Source organism: Xiphophorus maculatus, chromosome 7 (assembly GCF_002775205.1).
Source record: "Xiphophorus maculatus strain JP 163 A chromosome 7, X_maculatus-5.0-male, whole genome shotgun sequence".
NCBI classification, from domain to species: Eukaryota; Metazoa; Chordata; class Actinopteri; order Cyprinodontiformes; family Poeciliidae; genus Xiphophorus; species Xiphophorus maculatus.
Window position 1 is genome coordinate 18239309 of NC_036449.1, and position 21127 is coordinate 18260435.

At 37.2% G+C, this 21127-nt stretch overlaps 1 protein-coding gene across 5 annotated transcripts in view; it reads right to left on the reverse strand.

Annotated features, from left to right (window-relative positions):
* The window catches only part of pkp4 (plakophilin 4), an 87630-nt gene that overhangs the window by 56692 nt on the left and 9811 nt on the right, over positions 1-21127 (reverse strand). For 3 of the 5 annotated variants that reach the window (XM_023336774.1, XM_023336771.1, XM_023336773.1), the window contains exons 1-2: positions 17143-17246; positions 8243-8376 (exon numbers count right to left, since the gene is read on the reverse strand). In XM_023336774.1, the coding sequence (XP_023192542.1) occupies positions 8243-8376; positions 17143-17149 (141 nt within the window). In that variant the 5' untranslated portion in view covers positions 17150-17246. Of the gene's footprint in view, positions 1-8242; positions 8377-17142; positions 17248-21127 lie in introns of those variants that run through there. The other 2 variants (XM_023336770.1, XM_023336772.1) reach the window with 2 other exon arrangements.

Sequence of the window (21127 nt, forward strand, 5' to 3'; positions counted from 1 at the left end):
TGTCTGCCGCTCTTATGGCATGGAAATGCAAAGTAGCAACATAACTGCCTCGAGCCTTTACCTTGACCCAAACTAATAACTCCTTTACCTAGGTCATTCAGACAAAGGTGTACTTGGCTTCATTAAAACAAGATGAAGGCCTGCATGATTATCTCAAATGTGTCATATTTCAGCCAGCACAACAGAGCTTTAAAAAGAACTTGAAGATGCAACAATGAAAGCAACAGTTCCAGCAGTTCCTGAGTGTATACAAAACATTCTTCATCTATCTATGCCTAACCTAGGAGAAAAAAGTCTGGCTCCAGTTTGTCAGGGAATGGCAGGAGGTACACAAACTGTTCATGTGCAATTGACTCAAACAAAAGAGGAAATTTCCAGTGTGGTGTGTTTTGTTGTGAGGCGGTACGCTGAGACACCAGAGTGAGTCCTTAGTGAGAGGCCTTTTTGCCAGCTTGGCCAGATGTGTAGATGTGTCTACAACCACAGCTCTCTCGGCAGATAGAAACAGACAAAACACGTGTTTCTGAAGTTAATGGCCCAAAAGGTTTGCATAAAATATTAGGTGGGTTATTTTTTTTCAAACAATTGTTTAATTTAGCAGGCAAGGTGATACCATTTTTGAGAATAAAGCAATTAATTTTTGCAAGTATATACTTTAAAAATATAGGAAGACTGAGCTCAGAAAACATTGACAAAAAACTGTAGATAACAGATAATGTGGCACTGGCACAAACAAAAAAGAAACAGCAAACTGCTTTTGTGTGTGTAGCAGGCAGCCTTACAAAGCCCCCCAAAGATGCTCACTCCCATTCAGTTTTTTCATATTTTGTCAAGCCACAATACGTATGTAATTTTAGGTGAAAGCTCAATGACTCATTTTTTGGTCTCATCTGGCAAGAACACCTTCTTATGCCTGTTTGTGTTGCGATTAAAAGTCGTCCTGTTCACAGATCCTCCCATCTGAGCTTTGGATATTTGCAGCTCCTCCAGAGTTACTATGAGTCTCTTTGCTGCTTTTCTGATTAACTCTCTTATTTAAAGGCCTGTTATTTTCTTAGTAGGGAGAGTTTCACTCCCTGTCATGCTCTTAAAATCCCTCTGAGAACTTCATACTATTAGATATTATTTTAGAACCTAGAACTAGTTTAACATTCTCCACAGCTTTAGCCTCTCCTCGGTCTAGCTTGTTCTTTGGTCTTCATGATGCTGTTTGTTGGTCAATCTACAAATGTCGGAGGCCTCCACAGAAAAGCTGTATTTATTAGAGGTGTGCCGAACGATCGGCCACCGATCATACCGACGGAGTTTTGCTACATCGAGACACCCTGCAGAAAAAAAGGGCATCCGGAGCATCCAGGTAGCAGGTAAAGCAGTGCACAACTACCAACATTCACCCGGATTAGCATCACAATCAGAAAGCTAAACAAACAACCCGAAAAATAATTCAAGTCTGGCGGTATAAGACACTGGTTCTGCTCTCGCTCTTGAGCCGCCACTACGCTCTACTGGCAGTAATACTTCACAGATGTAGCGCCGCTCAACCTCCACCAGACAGTGAACTCTCACACCGAACGTCTGCTTAAAGCTGCAGCATGTAACTTAAAAAAAAAAAAAAAAAAGATTTTAGATATGTATTAAAATATGTCTATTATGTCTAAATTAGGTGAATTTATTGGCAGATAATTTTTTCATTTTGCCAGATAACATACACTGTAGTATCATATATACCTAAAACAAAAAAATTAACAGTCATTCCAGGCAATTGGCAAAGATCGGTGATCGACAGAGATCGGCCTCATGAATGATTGGTATCGGATTCGGCAGCAAAACATCTGATTGGAGCATCCCTAGTATTTATACTCAGTAATTTATTAAAATTGGATTTTATTTAGAAATATGAAAGTATAGAGGCTTGAATACAAATTTATGTACTTGTAAAAAATGCAAAAGCCATACACTACCACATATAAGCCCAATAAAAATATATCAACCTTGTGATTTTAACATGAAAATAAGAAAATTTTGAAGGACATAGTAGTTAACGCTCAATTGGTATGTTGATTTTCAAAAAGACAAAAGCTTCTTCACCAGCTCCTATTCCTCTAAGGTTTCCCAGCATAATAAGGACGTGCATATTAACCTATGTAAAAAAGAAACCCTGGAGGGCTACTATAGACACTAAGTGCACATTAAGTAAGGCTTTTTGTGGACAATATAAAAGCTGGAAAAACTGAAGGGTCTTTGATTCCTGAAGCTAATTTTCTTGTGCAAGATGCATTTGAAAGCAGTTAATAGGTCAAATTCATCACTGGAATGCTCTTAAATGAAATGACCTCCTAGGCACTGATGCCTGCATGGTGGATTTAAAAGGATTCGCTCAAGAGCCAAAACTACTGAATAGATTAAAAATCCCTTTGAGGTCCAACGTTGAACCATCTATTTCCTAAACTAATGTGAGTGTTAATAGGCAGCTGCTGATAGACTGTGGCACTAAAGGTGCCTCATTTATGAATGGTAAATAGAAATAGTAACTGCATTGTATATACAACTACATGATCCAATACATAATTACATGAACTAAAGAACAAAACAAGTATGGACAGTCTCAATCCCAAAACAGTTGGATTGTTGTGTACAATGTAATAAACAGAGCAAATGATTTGCCCAAAATCCGATATTTGTGGTTCAGGGCACTTGGAGAAAGTCAGGTTGGGAACCTAACATAGCAGAAAATCAATGCTAAAAACCCTTAATCCTAAAGCTCTCATATCACTCAATCACTCTCAGTGCATGCAGTTTATTCTTCTATCAGCAAGATACTTTTTAAAACCATATCACACAAGAAAGAATCCACATGCTAACATGCTGATCATTAGCATCTTTTCTGGGATTATATTGATTTAAGACAGAACAAAGCTGTTCAAATGATTGGAAATATTTTGTTTTTGTGGACACCATGTCCTGCAAGCTGAAAAGAAAATGGACTATATAGCTGGCTGTGAGCTCTCAGTACAAAAGCTTGCACCACTGATTATGCAGGGTACTTGACTCTCAAAGGAACGTGAAACTTACAGAAAGATACCATGAAAGCTAAAGCGCATCACTGGGTTTTAGACCCCAAAAAATCCATATGACTTTTTTGTTTCATTTTTTGAGGAAGGTCAAGAAAACAGTGGCTGCATATATTATAGTAGTATGGCTTTGCAGTAGAGGAATAAGAGTGCAAAAGGGTCTGACTGCAGTCTGAAAATAACTTCTACAGCAAAACATGATGAAGACAACTCTTGGAGTCTGACTGGGTAGAATTTTATTTCAGATAAGAAGGAAAAACATTTCTACCACAACGTCCGGCAACCCGTCCATTGAGTTTCCAGACTTTTGGCTGTCAGAGAAAGGTGCTTTTTGAGAAAGATTAGGACCATCAAATTCCAGACAAGTTAAATAGCAAAGGTTTTTACTTTAAACTGTGCAATATCATGAGCATTACCGTGACGTGTACAAGGTTTACCAAATGAATATTAAGCAAATTGGCAACACTGCAGATGAACAAAACCAAGCTGCAGCGGAGCCAGCGTACACCATGCCCCTCAATACAGCGCTGTGTACGAAGTGACGACATGTCACTTTTATGCAGAGATGCGCTTGGACAGGAATGGTGATACTTCACAGGTTGATAGCTCTACCAACTTTCCCTATGTCTACATAGTTTCATAATATTCAGATAATACTTTTAGTGTATTAATATTGGATTTCAACATCGGTCCAAATTTTCATATTTGTGCATCTCTAACAATTTCTTCTCTGTAATTTATAAAGTTAACCCGTGACAATAGCTCACTTTTTAAGTTAAGCTGGGCAATAATTATACAAAAATCCAAAATTACATTCTATTTCATAATGAAGCAGCAGGTTATCAAAGAAATTTATAATAAAAAAATGTCTATACTTCAGATTTTTGTTTATGTATTCATATTCAGTCAATTTAATAAATGAAGGCTCACTTTGCACAGCCATTTATAGCTTTTTTATCCACGTTTCCCATTTTTGAGTGACTAGATTTGGCACCTTCTTCACACACAGAAAACATATATGCCAACTATGTACCAGGTGGCAGTACATAGACCGCGATGGTATAAAATTTATTTTCTGGTTCGTTCATATGGTTACACTTATGCTACGGATCAGTCACAACAGCAGCCAGCTGTGTTCCGTTGTTCTGTTGGATCAGCATGTTGTCAGAATAGCCTACATCCAGTAAGTATGCATGCATGCACATGCGCATAAAGATATTTGCAACATTTAGAGAAGCTGTCAGTTCAGCATATGCAACAAGATACGACAAAAATAAGTCAATAAATAGTTTTCAATAACTAGATGGATATACAGTACATGCACTATATGTATTTAAAGCAGGACCTAGCAGTAGCCACAGTCAACTACAAAACACGGCCCGTATAACACGCTCTGTATAAAACTTGCCTCCCTGTTCCTTGATGATAGTCTGACTGGTTAACCGCTAAGTCATGCTGCCATACAGCTGTTAATAACAAAGTTTACGACGATCTAACTTCTACGTGATGATGTTATGTTTCTGATTAAATAAAAGCATATAGCAATGACAGTTTATATTTGTCGGACAGATATAGTCGTCAGTGTGTGTTACGCGTATGGCGATCTGATGACGTACTGATCTGACAGAACACCGTCTATCTGCGCCACCTGCATAAATACACCCAAGCACTTCGACCCTGTTTGCTCTAAACCAGTCCACCACGCAGCAGTTCGGGGAGGAGAAAGGCTGTCGTATCTCATGCACCCCGCCAGTCATTTTAAGGATACCTATTGGTCCCTCGAAAAATGATAAAACCCTGGATCAATCAATGACCAAATTTGAAAATTAGACGTTATGTTGCTAGCCCTCAGCATTCGTTAACAACTCATAGGCGGAAGTGAGAGCGTTGTGCAATACAAATAATCACCCGGATGGAACATGGTGCACTAAACAGTAAAACAAAATTCAACAAAGCTTCGAGGCAGATAATTTGCCTTAATGAATTTTAATAATTAATTGTTACTGTCCTAAATCAAACAGCCAATTAAAAAAAGTTACAAACCACGTACTAATAATATTTCCCTGCAGTCTATTTTCTCAGATATTGCATGCAAAAAGTCCTTTGTGCTTCAAACAGCAATGATGACTGCAGTTCAATACATTGTGTAGCTTTAACATGCACTGACTAATTATAATAAACATTTAGTAGAACCATTACTCTTAAATTTAACTAATGTCCTTTGGTTGGAGAAGATAAATGTCCAAAGTTTATTATGTTACAAGAATGTAGTCTTTTTAGAAAATTCAATAACATTGTGTTATCGCTAGTTGAAAAGAAGAAGAACCGGCTCTGTAGGTGTAATGATATTTTCTCTTAAATTACTGTAGCAATAACATTTTCTAATGGGTAGATAACAAAAGTCTGTTACATATAACGTTACAACGGAGTTGCTGAGGACCTGTGTTAAGGAAGCATCTGGCATCTATAATACTGTAAATCAAACACAATTAAAAAATATCTTTGTAGAAACATTTGTGATCCAAAAGATGCACATATGGGTCTTCCAAGGACAATGAAGACAATGTTTTGGACTGGCAACCAGAAAACTCTAGAAGCCAACAAACCTGACTTAATTACATCAGTTATGCCAGAAGGAATGGGCCCAAATTACCAGCAAATATTTGTTACAAAACTGTAAAGAAGACCAAAAATATTTGACCCAGGTCATTAAATGTAGAAAAACAAAGACAATTTGACCAAATTAAAAGATTTTTTGTAAACGTTTCAATTTAAAGAATTTTCAACAGGTCACAAAAAAGAATCTCACTCTCACAATTCTAAAATGTACCGTAGCTAACACAAATAATTCTAGTAAACCAAACTGACCTAAAGCACAACTTTAATATGATTTGACGTCTTTGAAAAATAATGTACATTTGTACACATTGTATGATAATACAATACAAATACAATATATTTGAATTGAACTACTGAAATAACAGGTTTATTTCAGTAGTTATTATATTACCATCTGTTAAATGCACATGTGTATATCATATGTTAAAAAACACAAACCAACAAGGATAAAGATAAAGATAATTTGAATGACAACAAATTAAATGCTTAGACAAGAAAGATGAGAGTCATAAAGACTGAATCCACATGAAATAGTCGTTCAAAATTAGTGTCTTTACAGCCACAACTTTCACTTCACAGCTTTAATTACACTTAAGACCAAAGAGATAGAAACTACCAGCTCCTTGATTATCCATAAGAGACCCCTTACAGCTGAATTAAGTTTCATTAGGACACTAAGTACTAAAGAAAGAGTTTTCAAAGTTAATTCTGAAACATAATGCAACCCATTAATGATTATGATGGAAAAATATGAGGTACTGAAAGGAAAAAAAGTGCAGTGTTCAGCAAGAAATGCCCTGAATATTAAACATTTAAAATAGGCTTGCTTGAAATCATTGTGAATGTGTCTCCCATAGGAAGGAAAGGAGACAGTGAAGACATGTCCAAGCAAAGGAGCACTCTGTGAGAAGGAAATCATAGTATGCTGGTGAATCTATCCTTGTTTGGGCATCTTGGCAAACCTTGAGCAACTGTTACTACAACAGTTATTGAAACAGGACTTGGAAACAAAAAGAAAGAAAAGCAGACCAAAAAAAGGGATTGGTAAGGAAACTGCAGGGAAGGAATTTAACAGGCAAAAAGAAAGAGAAGAAAAAGGAACAACTGAACTAAAAAGCTAGTCATTTTAAGCAGAGCAGTCCTACATGTTTACATCAACAGAGCAATCCCTGGAAGGTCTCCTCAACAATCACAGGAAAACCATTAAGGCAGAGAGGAAAAACATTCTCACATTTGCCAAGAGTGACCTCTCACAAGCTTTCCTTTCTACTCACCCTTTTATTTTCCTGTCCAACTCCGCTCTGTCCGGAGAGCGGAGAACGATCATCTTACTGTCTCAACTGTTCCGATAGCAATTCTCTTTAAAGCATAGCTCCAACCAGTGAGTCAGACAGTCATTCAGAAAAGCAACAGTTCAGGCGGACTACTTGCTCTTCCTGCTTGCCTGGATGGATATCTGCTCGAACCGGACGAGCAACTGAGAAATACTCAAATACTCTAAGGAAGGACGTGACATGGACAGGTGCTCCCCCCTTCCCCTTCCTTGCTTGTGGAAACAATACCAACTTTCCAGCAGTAAGTCTACATGGGTCTTAAGGCTGAAAATAGATTATTGATTAAGTAAAACTTATTATACAGTACAGTTTAGGTGACTTTCAAAAAATTCATTTAAATAAGCACCAAACAATAGAATTAAAATGTAAAACAATGAACAAAAGTTTTTTTCTGGACAATATCCAGAGAGGAAATTTCAGGAACATAAAAGACTGCCTTAATTCCAGAAAGGAAAGGAAAGTGTGTGTGTCATGTGTGCATGTGTGTGCAAGACCAAGGGGAGTGTACATGAATCACAAAGAGTGAGACAGAAATGGAGCAAATCAGAGGTCACGTCCCTCCTCAAGCTCTGAAATGCTGCTACAGCTGAGCTTCCTGGTCATCCACTGATACAAGCCAGACCTCAGCCGCAGGGCGTAAACAAACAATATCCTGAGTCAAGCTGGGTCCACTTCAGATTTTTAGGAGAAACAAATTAATCTTAGATGAGTGCTATTGCAGGAATTTAAATAATCTGTGTAGTGTGTAGCGTGTGTGTAGGGTGGCAGAATCATGTGCAGGGGGGACTGCAGCAGTTAAAAAAATAAATGGCATTACATTATGTGGAAATATTAAAGTAGCATTTCAATAAATCATTCAAGTTAAAGTTTGGGCACAAATGGACATTATCACAAATTTAGCTAGAAAGCTAAAGGACAGTCAAGTCAGTGTTTGGAATGTCCATCAAACAGTCCCAATCTCACTCCCATAAAAACTGAAAATGGGTGTGTAAGCAAGTTTTCCTATAAACATCATGTAGTTGCTGTAAGTCATAGTGAAACATTACCTATAAATTAGCAGAGGAAAATGCACATTATAAAATGTGAGTCACTAGACAGTATAACATCCAATAAATGCCACCGTACACTAATGATTCATAGTGTGAGATACTTTCTCATAAGAGATCAAACATGACTCAAACAGACTGTAAGGATAGCTTAAAGAAAAAAAACCCACACCTGTTCTTTGACAGAGGCCAGGATGTTATTGGCCGTGTTGTCGGTCTCCATTTTGCGGCCAGCTGAACTGTCACGGATGGTCAGCAGAAGCCCCTCCTCCGTCACTGGGCTCTGCTCAGGAGCTGGCATTCCTCCTGAACAGACATACATAAACACACAACGCTGTGGTCAACGCAGGCACTCCGCTCCGAAGCTTCTACACAGAACAGAATGTGTCCAAGCCTGTGCAAACACACTTCCCTCATAAATTTGACTTAAAACCAACCCATCCCTGTTATACACTGGCAAGTGATGCTGAGAGTTGACCATTAGTGGTCACACACCATACCAATGCATACACAAACATACACCCACGCATGCCATATGGCCTGACGAGAGGAGGACTGTCAGTGTTTTATGTCTCTGACATTGCAAATCAGTGCCATATGGCTATCAAACAGCATACAACTTAAACACTGATTGATAGGGAATAAGAATCACACAACAAATGCAACACAAATGATGAAAAATTAGCTTAGCTGAGGCTATTCTAGCATGTGTATGGTAGAGGTAATGATGTGCATGTTTGCACATTGATGCAGTGGAGAGGTTGCAGAACTTGAGCAAGAGTAAAAACAGCAAAAGCAAGGAGATCAGGTGTTCCTTTCTTGGCTCTCTATCTTCCAGTCGAGGGAAGCAGAATGAATAGTGATGGTCTCATTAGTCCACCATCAACTGCTGACAGAGACAGTCCAGGAATCCCTGCTTCAGGTAAATCCAGATTTATTAGAAGCACCAAGACAGACAAAAATCAAATGAGATGAATCTACCAACACAGAAGCTACTGTAGCATGTCCAATTACTGTTATTGACAAGCAATGTAGCACATAAAAGATCTCCAGACACTCAGAGGAAATGTGACTCCTTAGGTATTCTGGGAGCCTGTCATCTAAAACAGCCCGGGTTATTCAAGGTGTGTGGGGTGTCCGGGGTCAGGTGCCAGCCCGGCTCTAGAGTGACAGATTGGTGTTGTGCTACTGCTGATTGGTTTAGTCCATGGAGAATATGTCTGTATCCCATAGGGCTGAAACGATTCCTCGAATGATTCGAGTACCTCGATTATTAAAATTCCTCGAGAAAAATTTACCTGTGTCAAAGCTCCGTTGATTTTTGTTTTATTATTTAGCGCACCGTGTTCCAGCCGGAACATTTTTTGCATTGCGCGGAGCTCTCACTTTCGCCTCTGAGACAAAAGCTAAGTGTTAGCGGCATAATGTCCAATTTTCAAGTTCGGCCCGTTGGGATTTTATTGATTGATCATAATGCCCGGGTTTTCATCATTTGTAGGGGACTAATAGGCATCCTTAAAATTACTGGCGTGATGCCTGGAGTATGGCAGCCTTTCTCCTCCAGGAGCTGCTGGTTCAAAGCGAACAGCGGGAAGAGCGCTGCAGGAGTATTTATACAGATAAGCACATAGACTGAACACGGCAGGCGGCTGAGTAGTTGATGCTTACAGTATAAGCGGACGAACCGCACAATAAATTTCATATCATCCTGGTCTCGACAAATGGTGGCGGAAATCATATTGGCGGTACATGGCTGGTAGAGAAGGTGCTGTAAATATCCCATATTGCTCCCCCCGTTCTTACTTTCGTCCCCTGGTCCCCGAACTTACGTTCGTCTGTCCCCTGGTCTATTTCCTCCCCTCCACCCACATCTTACGTTCGTTCGCTCGCCTGGCCCCCGCCCCCACAAGTTCTTCCAGTGACGAGGTTCATAGCTTGTGAGGCACTGACTTAATCATAATCATATTTGCAAATATAGACCCCCTGCATGTTATTGTTTACATAAGGAAATTTCGCGCATGCGGACAACGCTGGAGGGCAAAAAGACTATTCCTTTACATGTCATCCATAGCCGCGCTGCCGCGGCAGAATAACTCTGTTAACTCAATCAAACTTGGACATGTAAATATTATTAATTTCATGCTGTGCTACAGCAAAGGGAAAAACCGTTAAAGTACAACTCGAAACCACTTCTTTCTTGCCCTCTATATCAGCACAGCTATGTGCAGACTCGTTGCCATAGCAACTGACAATGACGCCACAAAAAAACCAAAAAAAAAACACTCAAATATTTCCTACACAAAGAGCAGAGCATTCAGTCTGTTGCAGTAGTATGGTTTTAGGCTTGATGTTTATTTTGTGATTATTAATAAGTGACCACTGTGCAAGTGGAGAAAACTATAAATATATAGCGCTGCACTTGACTTTACTGTATGGCTAGCTCGCTGTTACTGTCCCTTACTCTGCAGTTGTGGAGTCACAATGTCTGGGATCATGAGCGCCCCCTGCCATGAGGCAAGAGAACTGCTTGCCTCACCTCAAATCTGTTCTCTGCCGTTTATGATCGCTCTTCAGTACATGAAACACGTTACGCACACAGATGGTGACAAAAAATACTGTACATTATATACATATGCTAAATGATGGAAAATCAGTTCATACATTAAATGTATTTTAGCCTTTTTATTGGGACATACAGATAGGAGGAGCATGCTCTCATAGAATGGCAGCCAGTGCAGCTTAAACAAGAGGTTGCTTAAGCTTGCTGCAGCCTCACCGGCTTCGGGGCAAGGTGAGAATTCATCTATTAAACTGACTGAAGATGAATACATAAACTAAAATCTGGAACATAGACATTTTTTATAAGTGTATTTGTGAGCTTGCCTCTTTATTATTAAATTGAATATAATTTCAGAAGTTTGTATAACTTTTCTTCAGGTTAACTTAGAAAGTGAGCTATTATTGTTACAGGTTAGTTTTCTAAATTACAGAAAAGTAACTGTTTGGGATGCTCAAAAATGAAAAATTGGACTGATACTGATATCCAGTAACACCGGTATTATGCCAAATTTATCAATATTTTATTTGATACATTGTTTTATCCGATTACTCGATCAATCATAAGAATAATCGATAGATTACTTGATTGCTAAAATATTAGTTTACAACAGACCTAGTATCCGAGATCGCTTTGTTCATTCATAGTTTTGCGGCACCCAGAACCCTCCCATTTCCACTGCAGCTTTTGACTCAACAGACATAGTAATTCATTTCCAGAAAACTAAGCAAGGGGAAACAACAGATAGGGCTGACCAAGAATAAAGTCAGCTTAGTTAAGGTGGACAATTTTTTTTCTTGAGTCAAACAGAAGGACAAAACACTTCACCAAACACTTCAAGAAAGGATAAAGTCTCCTTTTAGATGGCTCCGTGTGTTTTGTGAAAGGTCTGATCCCGTAAGGGGGCAGAGGTCCAACCACGCAACCAATGGAGTTATGCAGTGATAAAGTATGGTTTAATCAACCGGTCAGCCACAAGATTTAAAAGCATCAACAATACACAAAAACCGTTTCCAACAAGAAGATTAGATATTAGGGGTGCACCTTTTGCAGTTTTCTGGCCGATTGCAGATCTTTTAAAAAGCCTAACTTGCCGATTCCGACCAATACCAGCTTTTTGTCTGAAATGTTGCCCAATATATCAAGAAGGTTGCTTAATTGGCAACAATGGGGTAACTATTGTTAACTGTAAATGTGCAGACATGACCTGGTCGGCCGGTTTGTCAGTCAAATCTTTCTCAAGTGAGAAAAGAAAAGCAGAGTGGTTGAATTTTAGACCCTTGCCAAGGTTGATAACATCGGTGGATAAGATCGGCTTCACATGTAAAAAATCGGCCTATCACCGATCTCCCAAAATTAAGGTGCATAAATTGGTGCACCCCTGTTAGATATATAATTTAAATATCTCAAATTTAAAAAAAATATTTTTTAATGTAATTACTGAAATAAATAAACTTTTAGATGTCATTCTAATTGACTGAGTTGTACCTGTACTGTTTTAGCTGTCAGCTCAAAGCCAGAATAACAATAAATAGAAAGCATAGATACTATGTTATCTTAGCAGCTTTGTGAAATTGTAGCTTTACATGGAATCACTTGGATTATGTTGTGTGTTCTTGTTTTAAATCTTCATAATAATACTGTTAACATATCCTAAGTGCCCATGGTTAATGGTGGATGAGCACAGTCATGGCTAAGGCTATTTATATCACCAGAAAAAATAACTATTACCAGCCGTTCTGTAAATACATGAAGCCTAAATACAAATAGAACAAAACAAAAAGAATGAAGAGTGGATATATCCAGAAGGCACTATTAAGCAAAGAAAAAGAAAGTGTGACTAAGCCTACCTCTAATATTTCCGATTTTATCAGAATTTCAATAATAGTGGCCCCTTAGTTTCAGCCTCTTGGTTTCTTCAAAATGGAAATGAAAACAAAAATGTGACTGCCAGACTACCAGAGTCTGACAGACCCAGCACACTTGTTCTGCAACATTTTTCTTCGCAGTTCACCCCTAACACAGAGGGGACAAAATCTTACTGAAAACACTTCCACAGTTCACACAGTAAACACAAGATAGAAGTAGGTAAGGAGTTGCGGAAGTGAGTCCAGTCTGTTCAGGTTTCAAGGATGTCATTAGATTAATGTCTCTGGATCACCGTGTGCATTTCTCAGAGTAAACGTCACCTCATTCTGGTCAAAACATCACAGCTACTTCTTCTAACAAAGCAACAAACTAACACTAAAGGCGAAGACAACTGAAAATGATAAGCTAATTTTTATTCAGTGACATATTTGTAACTTTAGTCAATGAGGTATAAAAAGCATCGAGTTTACAGATACTATTTGTAGTCAGATTTAAATCTCCCCTTTTATAGTAAAATAATCCTCTGTCTCTCAAGTCTCCTAAGAAAAGTCTTAGTCTGACCCCACCCTAACTAGCTGAATCACATGATCTGATGTGCTGACCTCAGACTTAGCCACTCCCCTGAGCTCCTTATACAACCACTTTTTCTACAAAACTGTCTTCCAATCTAGAAGAAATGTAGCAGATGTTAGCAAGAGAAAAAGAAGTATAGCAGTACAAAACCGTTTCTTGAACATGTCAAATCTTGCTATAATCAGTGTAAAAGATGGAGCTTTGAAAGTCTAAATTCTCCAACAGACACTCACATTTAACAACAAATCTGACAATCATTATGTTCCAATTGTGTCTTGCATCAATATATTCACAGAGCACTTTGACATACAACATAAATTGTACTACAGGTCATGTTTGCATGCACACATGCAAACATGAAACATTACCTTTAAGGAGAAAAGGAGGGAACGAGTTTAGATGCAATACCAAAACAGAGCTATTGCAACATGAAGCAGGTCAGTGTGCATATTTCACCCCAGGCAAATCTCGGCCAGCGCTGAACACTTAGGTGAATGACAGATTTATTGTTCCAAAGCGTGAAAAACTGCTCTCTTTCAAGGTGAAAGTACAGTCAAGGTAAACTGAAAGTACACTGCGTTGCATGTTAGAATCCAAAACATTTTGGCTCTAAAGATGTTGAAGTTATATCATCAGAAGCATCTAAACTACTATAACAGTGTCATTTATAAAATTATAGCCTAACTGCATAAGCAGTAGAGAAAAATCTGAATACCTTATCCTGTGACAGCACGAAAAACCCTCATTGTCAGCAATAAGAGGAGAAACCCTCTGAATTACCTAATCAGGCCTCTATAGTGGTATTGAGGAAGTCTGGCCGACTCTTCTTTTCTCAATGTTGCTTAATTTCATTGAGGTCTGTGAGTCTTTTTTATAAGCAGAACGCTTTAAAAATCTTTACACGCCATATTAATCAGGTGGAGGTGTGCAGTTTGGGGAATAGATCATTTGCATTGCAGGATATTTTAGTCATTCTAGTTTAGATTTTGGCTCAGATTTTCAAACTTACATCCATGACCATTTTCATGCCAAGTCTCAGTTACTGAATGGTTCTACATCTGTTGCTGGAAAACAATTATACAGAAGAGTTCAAGGTTGACTCAGTTACTGTAAGACATTATGGTTCTACATAAAGCTAAAAAAATAATGACTCAAGGCAAGAAGCCTTAACTTGATGCTGTATTTAATTCACATGCCTGCATCCTGTCCAGCAGGCACTATGCTTTACAGGAGGAGTTATATTACATGGTCATGTTTATATTAAGTGTAACGCAGAAAGACAGAAGATAAACAGAAGAGGAGAAAAAAATCAGAAAACAGAAAGCAGATTTGGGATAACATCAAACAAGGAAACAAGGAAAGTGATCGTACTCTACATTACAACTGCATAAACTTGAAATCACTTTTTTATGTAGACATAAATGAGCTTTAGTATTAGACCAGAGATGCAGCATCCTTAAACATTATGCACAAAGTTAAGTACTACTTAATAATTTTTTTACATCAGAATTTACCTTCAAACACATCTGGTTTTAAAAGAAATACTTTCACAACTTAAGACAAGAACAACACATTTTGTGCGCTCTGTGTACCTGTTGAACACAAAGATTGCAATAAGACTCCTTATCCCAAAACAATAAAAGTAAGAGCCTGTAAGAAACAGCTGCATACATAATTATATCCCTATGGAATTTAGGTTTTATATATATGAAATACTATTTGATAGGTCTGCAAACTAAGAGCAACAAGACAATTTGTATGCAGTTTTTGTCAAATATGGTCCTATCAATTATAACCTTTCCGATAGCAAGAAGCAGAAACCACAGTGAGATTAGGCTATACCAGTTTCCTTTAAATGGTTTAACCAAAATCCACACTTTTACATCAAAGAGTATATGTGGGAGAAGTGAAGATGGCGGCCCACTGACACTTGTAATTCAGACTGAGTAATCCTGAGGTCTGCAAAGTATGGGATAAACTGCTCACACTCAGGTGTGCAAAGCCTGTGGAGAGGTACCAAGAGGGCTCAAAGCCGTATCTATTACAGGGGTTTCTAGATAGCACAGAAATATGGGTCACTTCTGTGAGGAGAAACATTTAGTTCAGGATTTTTACTGCAAAAGCAAAGTAGCTCATACTGATTTACAGACTGAAGACTGCTGCAAGTACAGAAGTTTACAAACATATACAGTGGTTGGACAATGAAGTTAATGGCAGAAATACTCCCAATTCTAAGACGTTACTTTTAAAAGTCCGAAAAGGAAAACTAAATGGATTTTTAAACTATCCATTTATAAACTCTCACTTTGTGTCTTCTCTATGTCTCTGTCAAAGAAATGAGGCTCTGTCAGCTGAAGACGTACAGTTCCCCAAGTTAAATCAATTACTCCTATTATCTTTCAACGTGGAAGATTTGTCTTAAAGAACATGACTGACACTGAAAAACTGACTTTCAGCACAGATAAAAACATGCTTGTTCAAAACAAATTGCACACGTACAGCTGAAAAGTTAATTGGGAAATCTATGCTAGGAATCAATTTTAAAATTGCAACTTGAAGAGGGAAACTCCCTAAATATATTTTTTATTTAAAAATTGTTGTTAAAGTTATTCTTACATTATATAATTTTCAAATATAAAAAAGTTCATATTTCTACCAGTGATGCTAAAAAATAGCTTCTCTACAACAAAATTTTAGATTCTACAACAAATTAGTTGTGATGTATCTGTAGTGGAGGTGGCAAAATATCTTGGCAGTTAACATTCAGTGAGTCAAGTGGATTTTTTTTATTATTGTTGGAAATGTGACATTTTCAAGTAATCCCAGAAATAAAAAATCTGTAATGTCTTAAACTAAATTTCCAAATGTTTAAGCGGTTCCTTCCACAACTAATCTTTATCCAGCGAGGTCTAACTGGTAAATATGTTACTGATTACTACAAAGGAAAAATACACAGCATTTTAAACATAAAAACCAAAATATTACTGCATTTAAGTAAAGGCACACTGAGAAATTGGCTGTGGATCAGAAGTGAATGATTTTTAGCTCTGTCACTTCTGAACGGGTTGGTTAGAAACTTCAACTCTGATTAGTTTTCCAAAAAGGCAACTGTACTAAGGCTGCACAACATAAAAAAAAAATCTTGTAATAGGGATAATATGGCAAATATCTGGATGATGATATCATGTGTGATATATCCCACTTTTGAAATTTTGAGAAAGATTTTTGGCATTTAGTTGTGGTATATTTAGTTGTACCAGTCTCTTTGGCTGACTGTTGAGTTTACTATAACCTTAAATGAGAAGATGAAATGATCTTAGAGTATACTAAGCCTCAAACCTTAAACACCCTAAACTATAGGGGTGTATTAAGGAATGTAGTTAAATTGAGAAAAAAAGAAAATAGGCTGTATAAAAACAAGAATTTGACTTTGTCTTTAAGTAAGACAGATGCTTTTAAGACTGACTAATCAGCCTTATGTGCAATCAAAAGAATAGTTGGGAGAAATATAGTACTTACTATCAACAGCTACAACAGCCTCCCTAAAGACCTACAGCACATAATCACTCCTTGCAAAACAGTGTATTGATTTCCCCGATAAAACGAACAACTTTAGTCCCAAACAAGTTCACCAGGTTGAACTTTAGCCCGTTTTAACCAGTAAACCAAACAAATTCACAAAAGGAACATTCCAAGGAGTATAGTTTTCAGGCAAAACACTAAAAAACTGAAACAATTTTGGCAATCCTATGCTGAGCACTTCCAAATAGAAAGCAAGGAAGCCCTGAAAAAAGCAGCAAGCCACAGATTACTGTAGCTTTTTGTGAGCAACAAACCTACACACAATTCCTCTCAGGAGGATGATAATTTTTCAAAGCACATGGTGAAATCGCTAGCAAAAAATACAAGCAAACAAGCAAAAAACAACCTATGCCTGACACACCCAAAAACAAAAGGAATGCTGAGACTTGAAACAGTTTCAGCTGTACACACAATCACTCCATCAATGATTACCCAGTGAAAGCCCCATAAGCCAATGAGGATGATAAAGTCTCCTTTAAACAGAAACATACCTGTCATTCTGTTGGTCTACCAATGGCGAGACACATGAGCCTGTGTGGACGAGCGACAACGTTCCAACATCTTCACCTCTTACTCAATAAAGAGAGGAGGCAAAATGATTCCACAAGATGCTGCACCAAAGCCTACCCTACACATTGAGCCTCACGCCCACAAGTGTTGCAATAACCTGAGGTCTATTTGAGCATGTGTCCACAGGGTAGGGCCTGCCCCTGACTAGCAGGAAACACAGTCACTCATACAGTATTAGAGTGCTCTAAACAAGTATTTACATCCTTACAGACTTTTACTGTTTCTGTGTTTAATTATTGTCAGATAACCTGAGTAAATGTGAAATGCAGTTTTTTTTTTAAATAATGATTTGATTTTATTACAGAAAACAGCTATCAGAAGCATTCTGGCTTTCTCCTGTTTAAAAAAGTAATTGCTACCCTAAATCTAATAACTTGTCACTCATGACAGGTACAACTATTTGAAGTATTTTTATTAGCAATATAGTTATTGAATTTTTATATAACTAACCAAACAAACAATATTGGTATAGTTACCATAGGATTCACATTAAGCAATGTAGTCCCCAAAATAAACAAATGTAAATTAAAAACAAAAAAACAAATTCAACCAGGAAACACAAAAAAGAAACAAAAACTCAAAACAAAACTCAGCAATAAACATCATTTTCTAAATTAAAGATTACCATATTTCTTCAAAGCCTTCTCAAAATATAAATAGTGGTTGATTCGTGATTTAATATTGTGGCATATTAAATTGTGAATTATTATGTTACATTTTTACATCATGTTAGTTAATGTAGCTTTTCCCCCTAATAAATGGGGCCAACATTTAATAAGTGATTTTTTTTTCTTTTTACTCAGGTTATCTTTGTCTAATCTTAAAATTCATCTACAGGAGACAAAAAAGCAACAACAACAAAAAATAATAATAATAATAATAATTATAATGAAGAAATCTGTAGAGGCACATACACATACTTTTTCACAGCACCTACATCAGAATGCACTAATGTACACATTATTAATGTGTCCTCTTTTGCCCTAAATCTCACGAGAAATGTTTACTCAAAGGAAGATGTGTTTAAAAGATGACAGCCCTCCCAAGCAATCTATGTTTACAGTGTGCAGCAATAGATCTTTCAACAAACAAATCCCAACAGAGGTGAGTCACCTCTGAAATAATTTTCTCACTATACTAGGTCACCTAATGGGGAGCAGAGAGGCTCAACTTAAGTCTCATCAGCTGTTTCCAACATGGCACCCGCAGCAATATGTTGTGGCAGAGCAGGACATGAATTATTCTAATTGCATGCAAATCCCTTAAATAGAATCACAGATTGAGCTAGGCAGACATGCTTCATCCTGTCACACATTGTTAGTTAAATACATTTAATACCCTGATGCATTTCTGCATACTGTTACAATGCAAATACAGCGACTACTGGAGTAAGGCTGCCTAATAGGGAATTATAGTATTAGATTGGGTTGTGTGATTTCACAGAAGTCATTAAAATAAACTAATTCATTTTGTAGCACTTGTGCTAGAAGATTGTTGCTAAACATGATTTGATCATGGTTTGAGTTGATCATCATTTAACCTCTTTTAAAAGCTCAGCAAGTGTCTGGTTAGATCAGTGGAGCACATTTTACTAAACCTGTGCACTCCATTTGCTGTGACAACCATTTTCTGTCCAGACCGAATTATTTGACATACCATAATAAGTTACTGATGATGACAAATGTTAAGTTACATTTTTATGTCCCAATGGACAGAAACATCAAAATCATAAAAATAAGAGCACAACATGAAATAAATGGATACATCTCTATCCATTCACGCAGTAAGCTTGCCATTTAATTTGTAGCAAAGGTATCTCACAGTTTTAGATACAAACTATGACTAGAGCCCCTCCCCATCTCACTGCTGAATACTGACAACCAGCTGCCTAACAGAAGGCCACATCAGCATTTCCCTTGCCCTAAAGAAAAACTAATTTGGTTGTTTGAAATTATTTTATATGGTCTATAAACCAAACAAGTACCACCTAGTACAACACTGTTAAAACTATAGTTGGAACGCTATAAAAGCTATAAAGCCCAAATCATTTATCAACTATCGACCTTGTGTACTCCCAGTATTACTGTATAAGAAGCAGAAACAACATAAATATGCAATATCTTGTTTAATTAGCAGTTGAAAAACCACTGCCACATATAGTGTGTTCATTAAATAGTTATGTTTAAGTCTTAAAAATAATGAATAAGTGTTCGAATTAACCTTATATTAGCTGTAATAAATGTTGATTAAATGATTATTATTTATTTTGCAACAGTATGTATAAAGTTGTTTTTCATTTTCAAGTAAAAGTAATTAGGTCTGTGTTAATACCTTGAAACTGTGGCATAGCTTCACAGGGTTACATTACCTTGAGTGACTCAATGCAGTCTAAGCCATGTATAGACGTACTCTCAATAGATATAATATCTTCTACTGTTTTCACACTCCTACTGGTGACACTTGTTCACTCCAATATTTCAAACAGATGCACCACAGTGCACTAAACACAAAAGCTGTAACCCCTCTTTCCTACTTTACTTGCATGAGTTAAAAAAAACAAACATCTAAATGTAGAATTATTAGATTATGAGACCATGGAAATTAAATGACAATTAGAGAAATTCAGAGATATGGCCACCCTAAATAATTAGTGTTTCCCACAGAAACTAATTATAATTGCGGCAGTTATAAGAGGGTAAATAATAATTTTGTTCTTGTACTTAATAACTAAATGAATGCCTTAATTTCCTCCTTGTGACTAACACTCATTGTTGCTTGTTCTTTAAGTCAACAAACTGGTAAAAAAAAAAAAAAAAATGGCTCCCTCTATCTGTCCATAGTTAAAGACAAGAGCTTAATATATAAACTATTTGTTTCAATGTATGTTTATTTTGAAAATACTGATTTTACTATAAAACCACAAAAGCCTAGGAAACTTTTACATTTATGTTTCTGCCTTTAAACAGAGGCAGTGGTGTTTAGGAGGTAAACAAAAAACTCCTCTCAATCCAGAAACTAAAGCTCTACATAAGAGCTGGATTTACTGAAAAGTAATGAAAACAATCCAAAACAAAGTTTTGAATAGGTCTGTTATTATTTCACCAGTGGGGCACACCCATGTGTAAAATGCTGATTTATGCATATGTGGGATAAAGGCTGGGAATGTAACACAGCTCAGGGACATTTTGGGGAAGTCATGATAGTTATTTTATATTAGGGTGCTAAAACAATATTTCTTGAAAAAGAGATGCCTTTTCATCCACGACAATCACTAGACAGAATGTCTTTGCAATTCCAGTCTTGTGACACTAAGTCCTGTTACAGAGTTGTTGGTGCACTGAGATAGCTATTTAAGCCAATAGTGAAAAATGATCAAGATTGCGAGACTGAATTCTTTTGTGAAGAGACATGTCCTTCTGAACCTCTGAACTTGGAAAACAAGAGAAAGAGAACTCCTTGTTCTTGTGGCATCTCTTGATAATTGAAAAGCACAAATTAGCAGATATTCACTGCAAGCCCTAAATGTGACTTTATGATTCTAATACTTAATTATATATGGCACAGTGACAGTTGGATATTTGACATTTGACAAACAACTTGCACATTCTAGGTGGTGTTCTGCATTGATGTACAATGTATCTGATACAGAAAACAAAACAAGCAAGAAAATGGAGGGCTCAAGATGTTCTGTCTGAAAACTAATTTTCCTTGGCACTGCCTCCTCGATGCCCAGATCTTCAGGGTAGACAAGCTGGGGTTCTAGCTGTGCTGCTGTTCATTTGTGGCAGCAGCTCATAAATACACCATGAAAACAATTAGAAAAAAAGACAACCAGTGGTGTGCAATTATCTTTCTGACACATCTGAATCACCAACTGTGTGGTGATGTTTAAATGAGCATGTATAG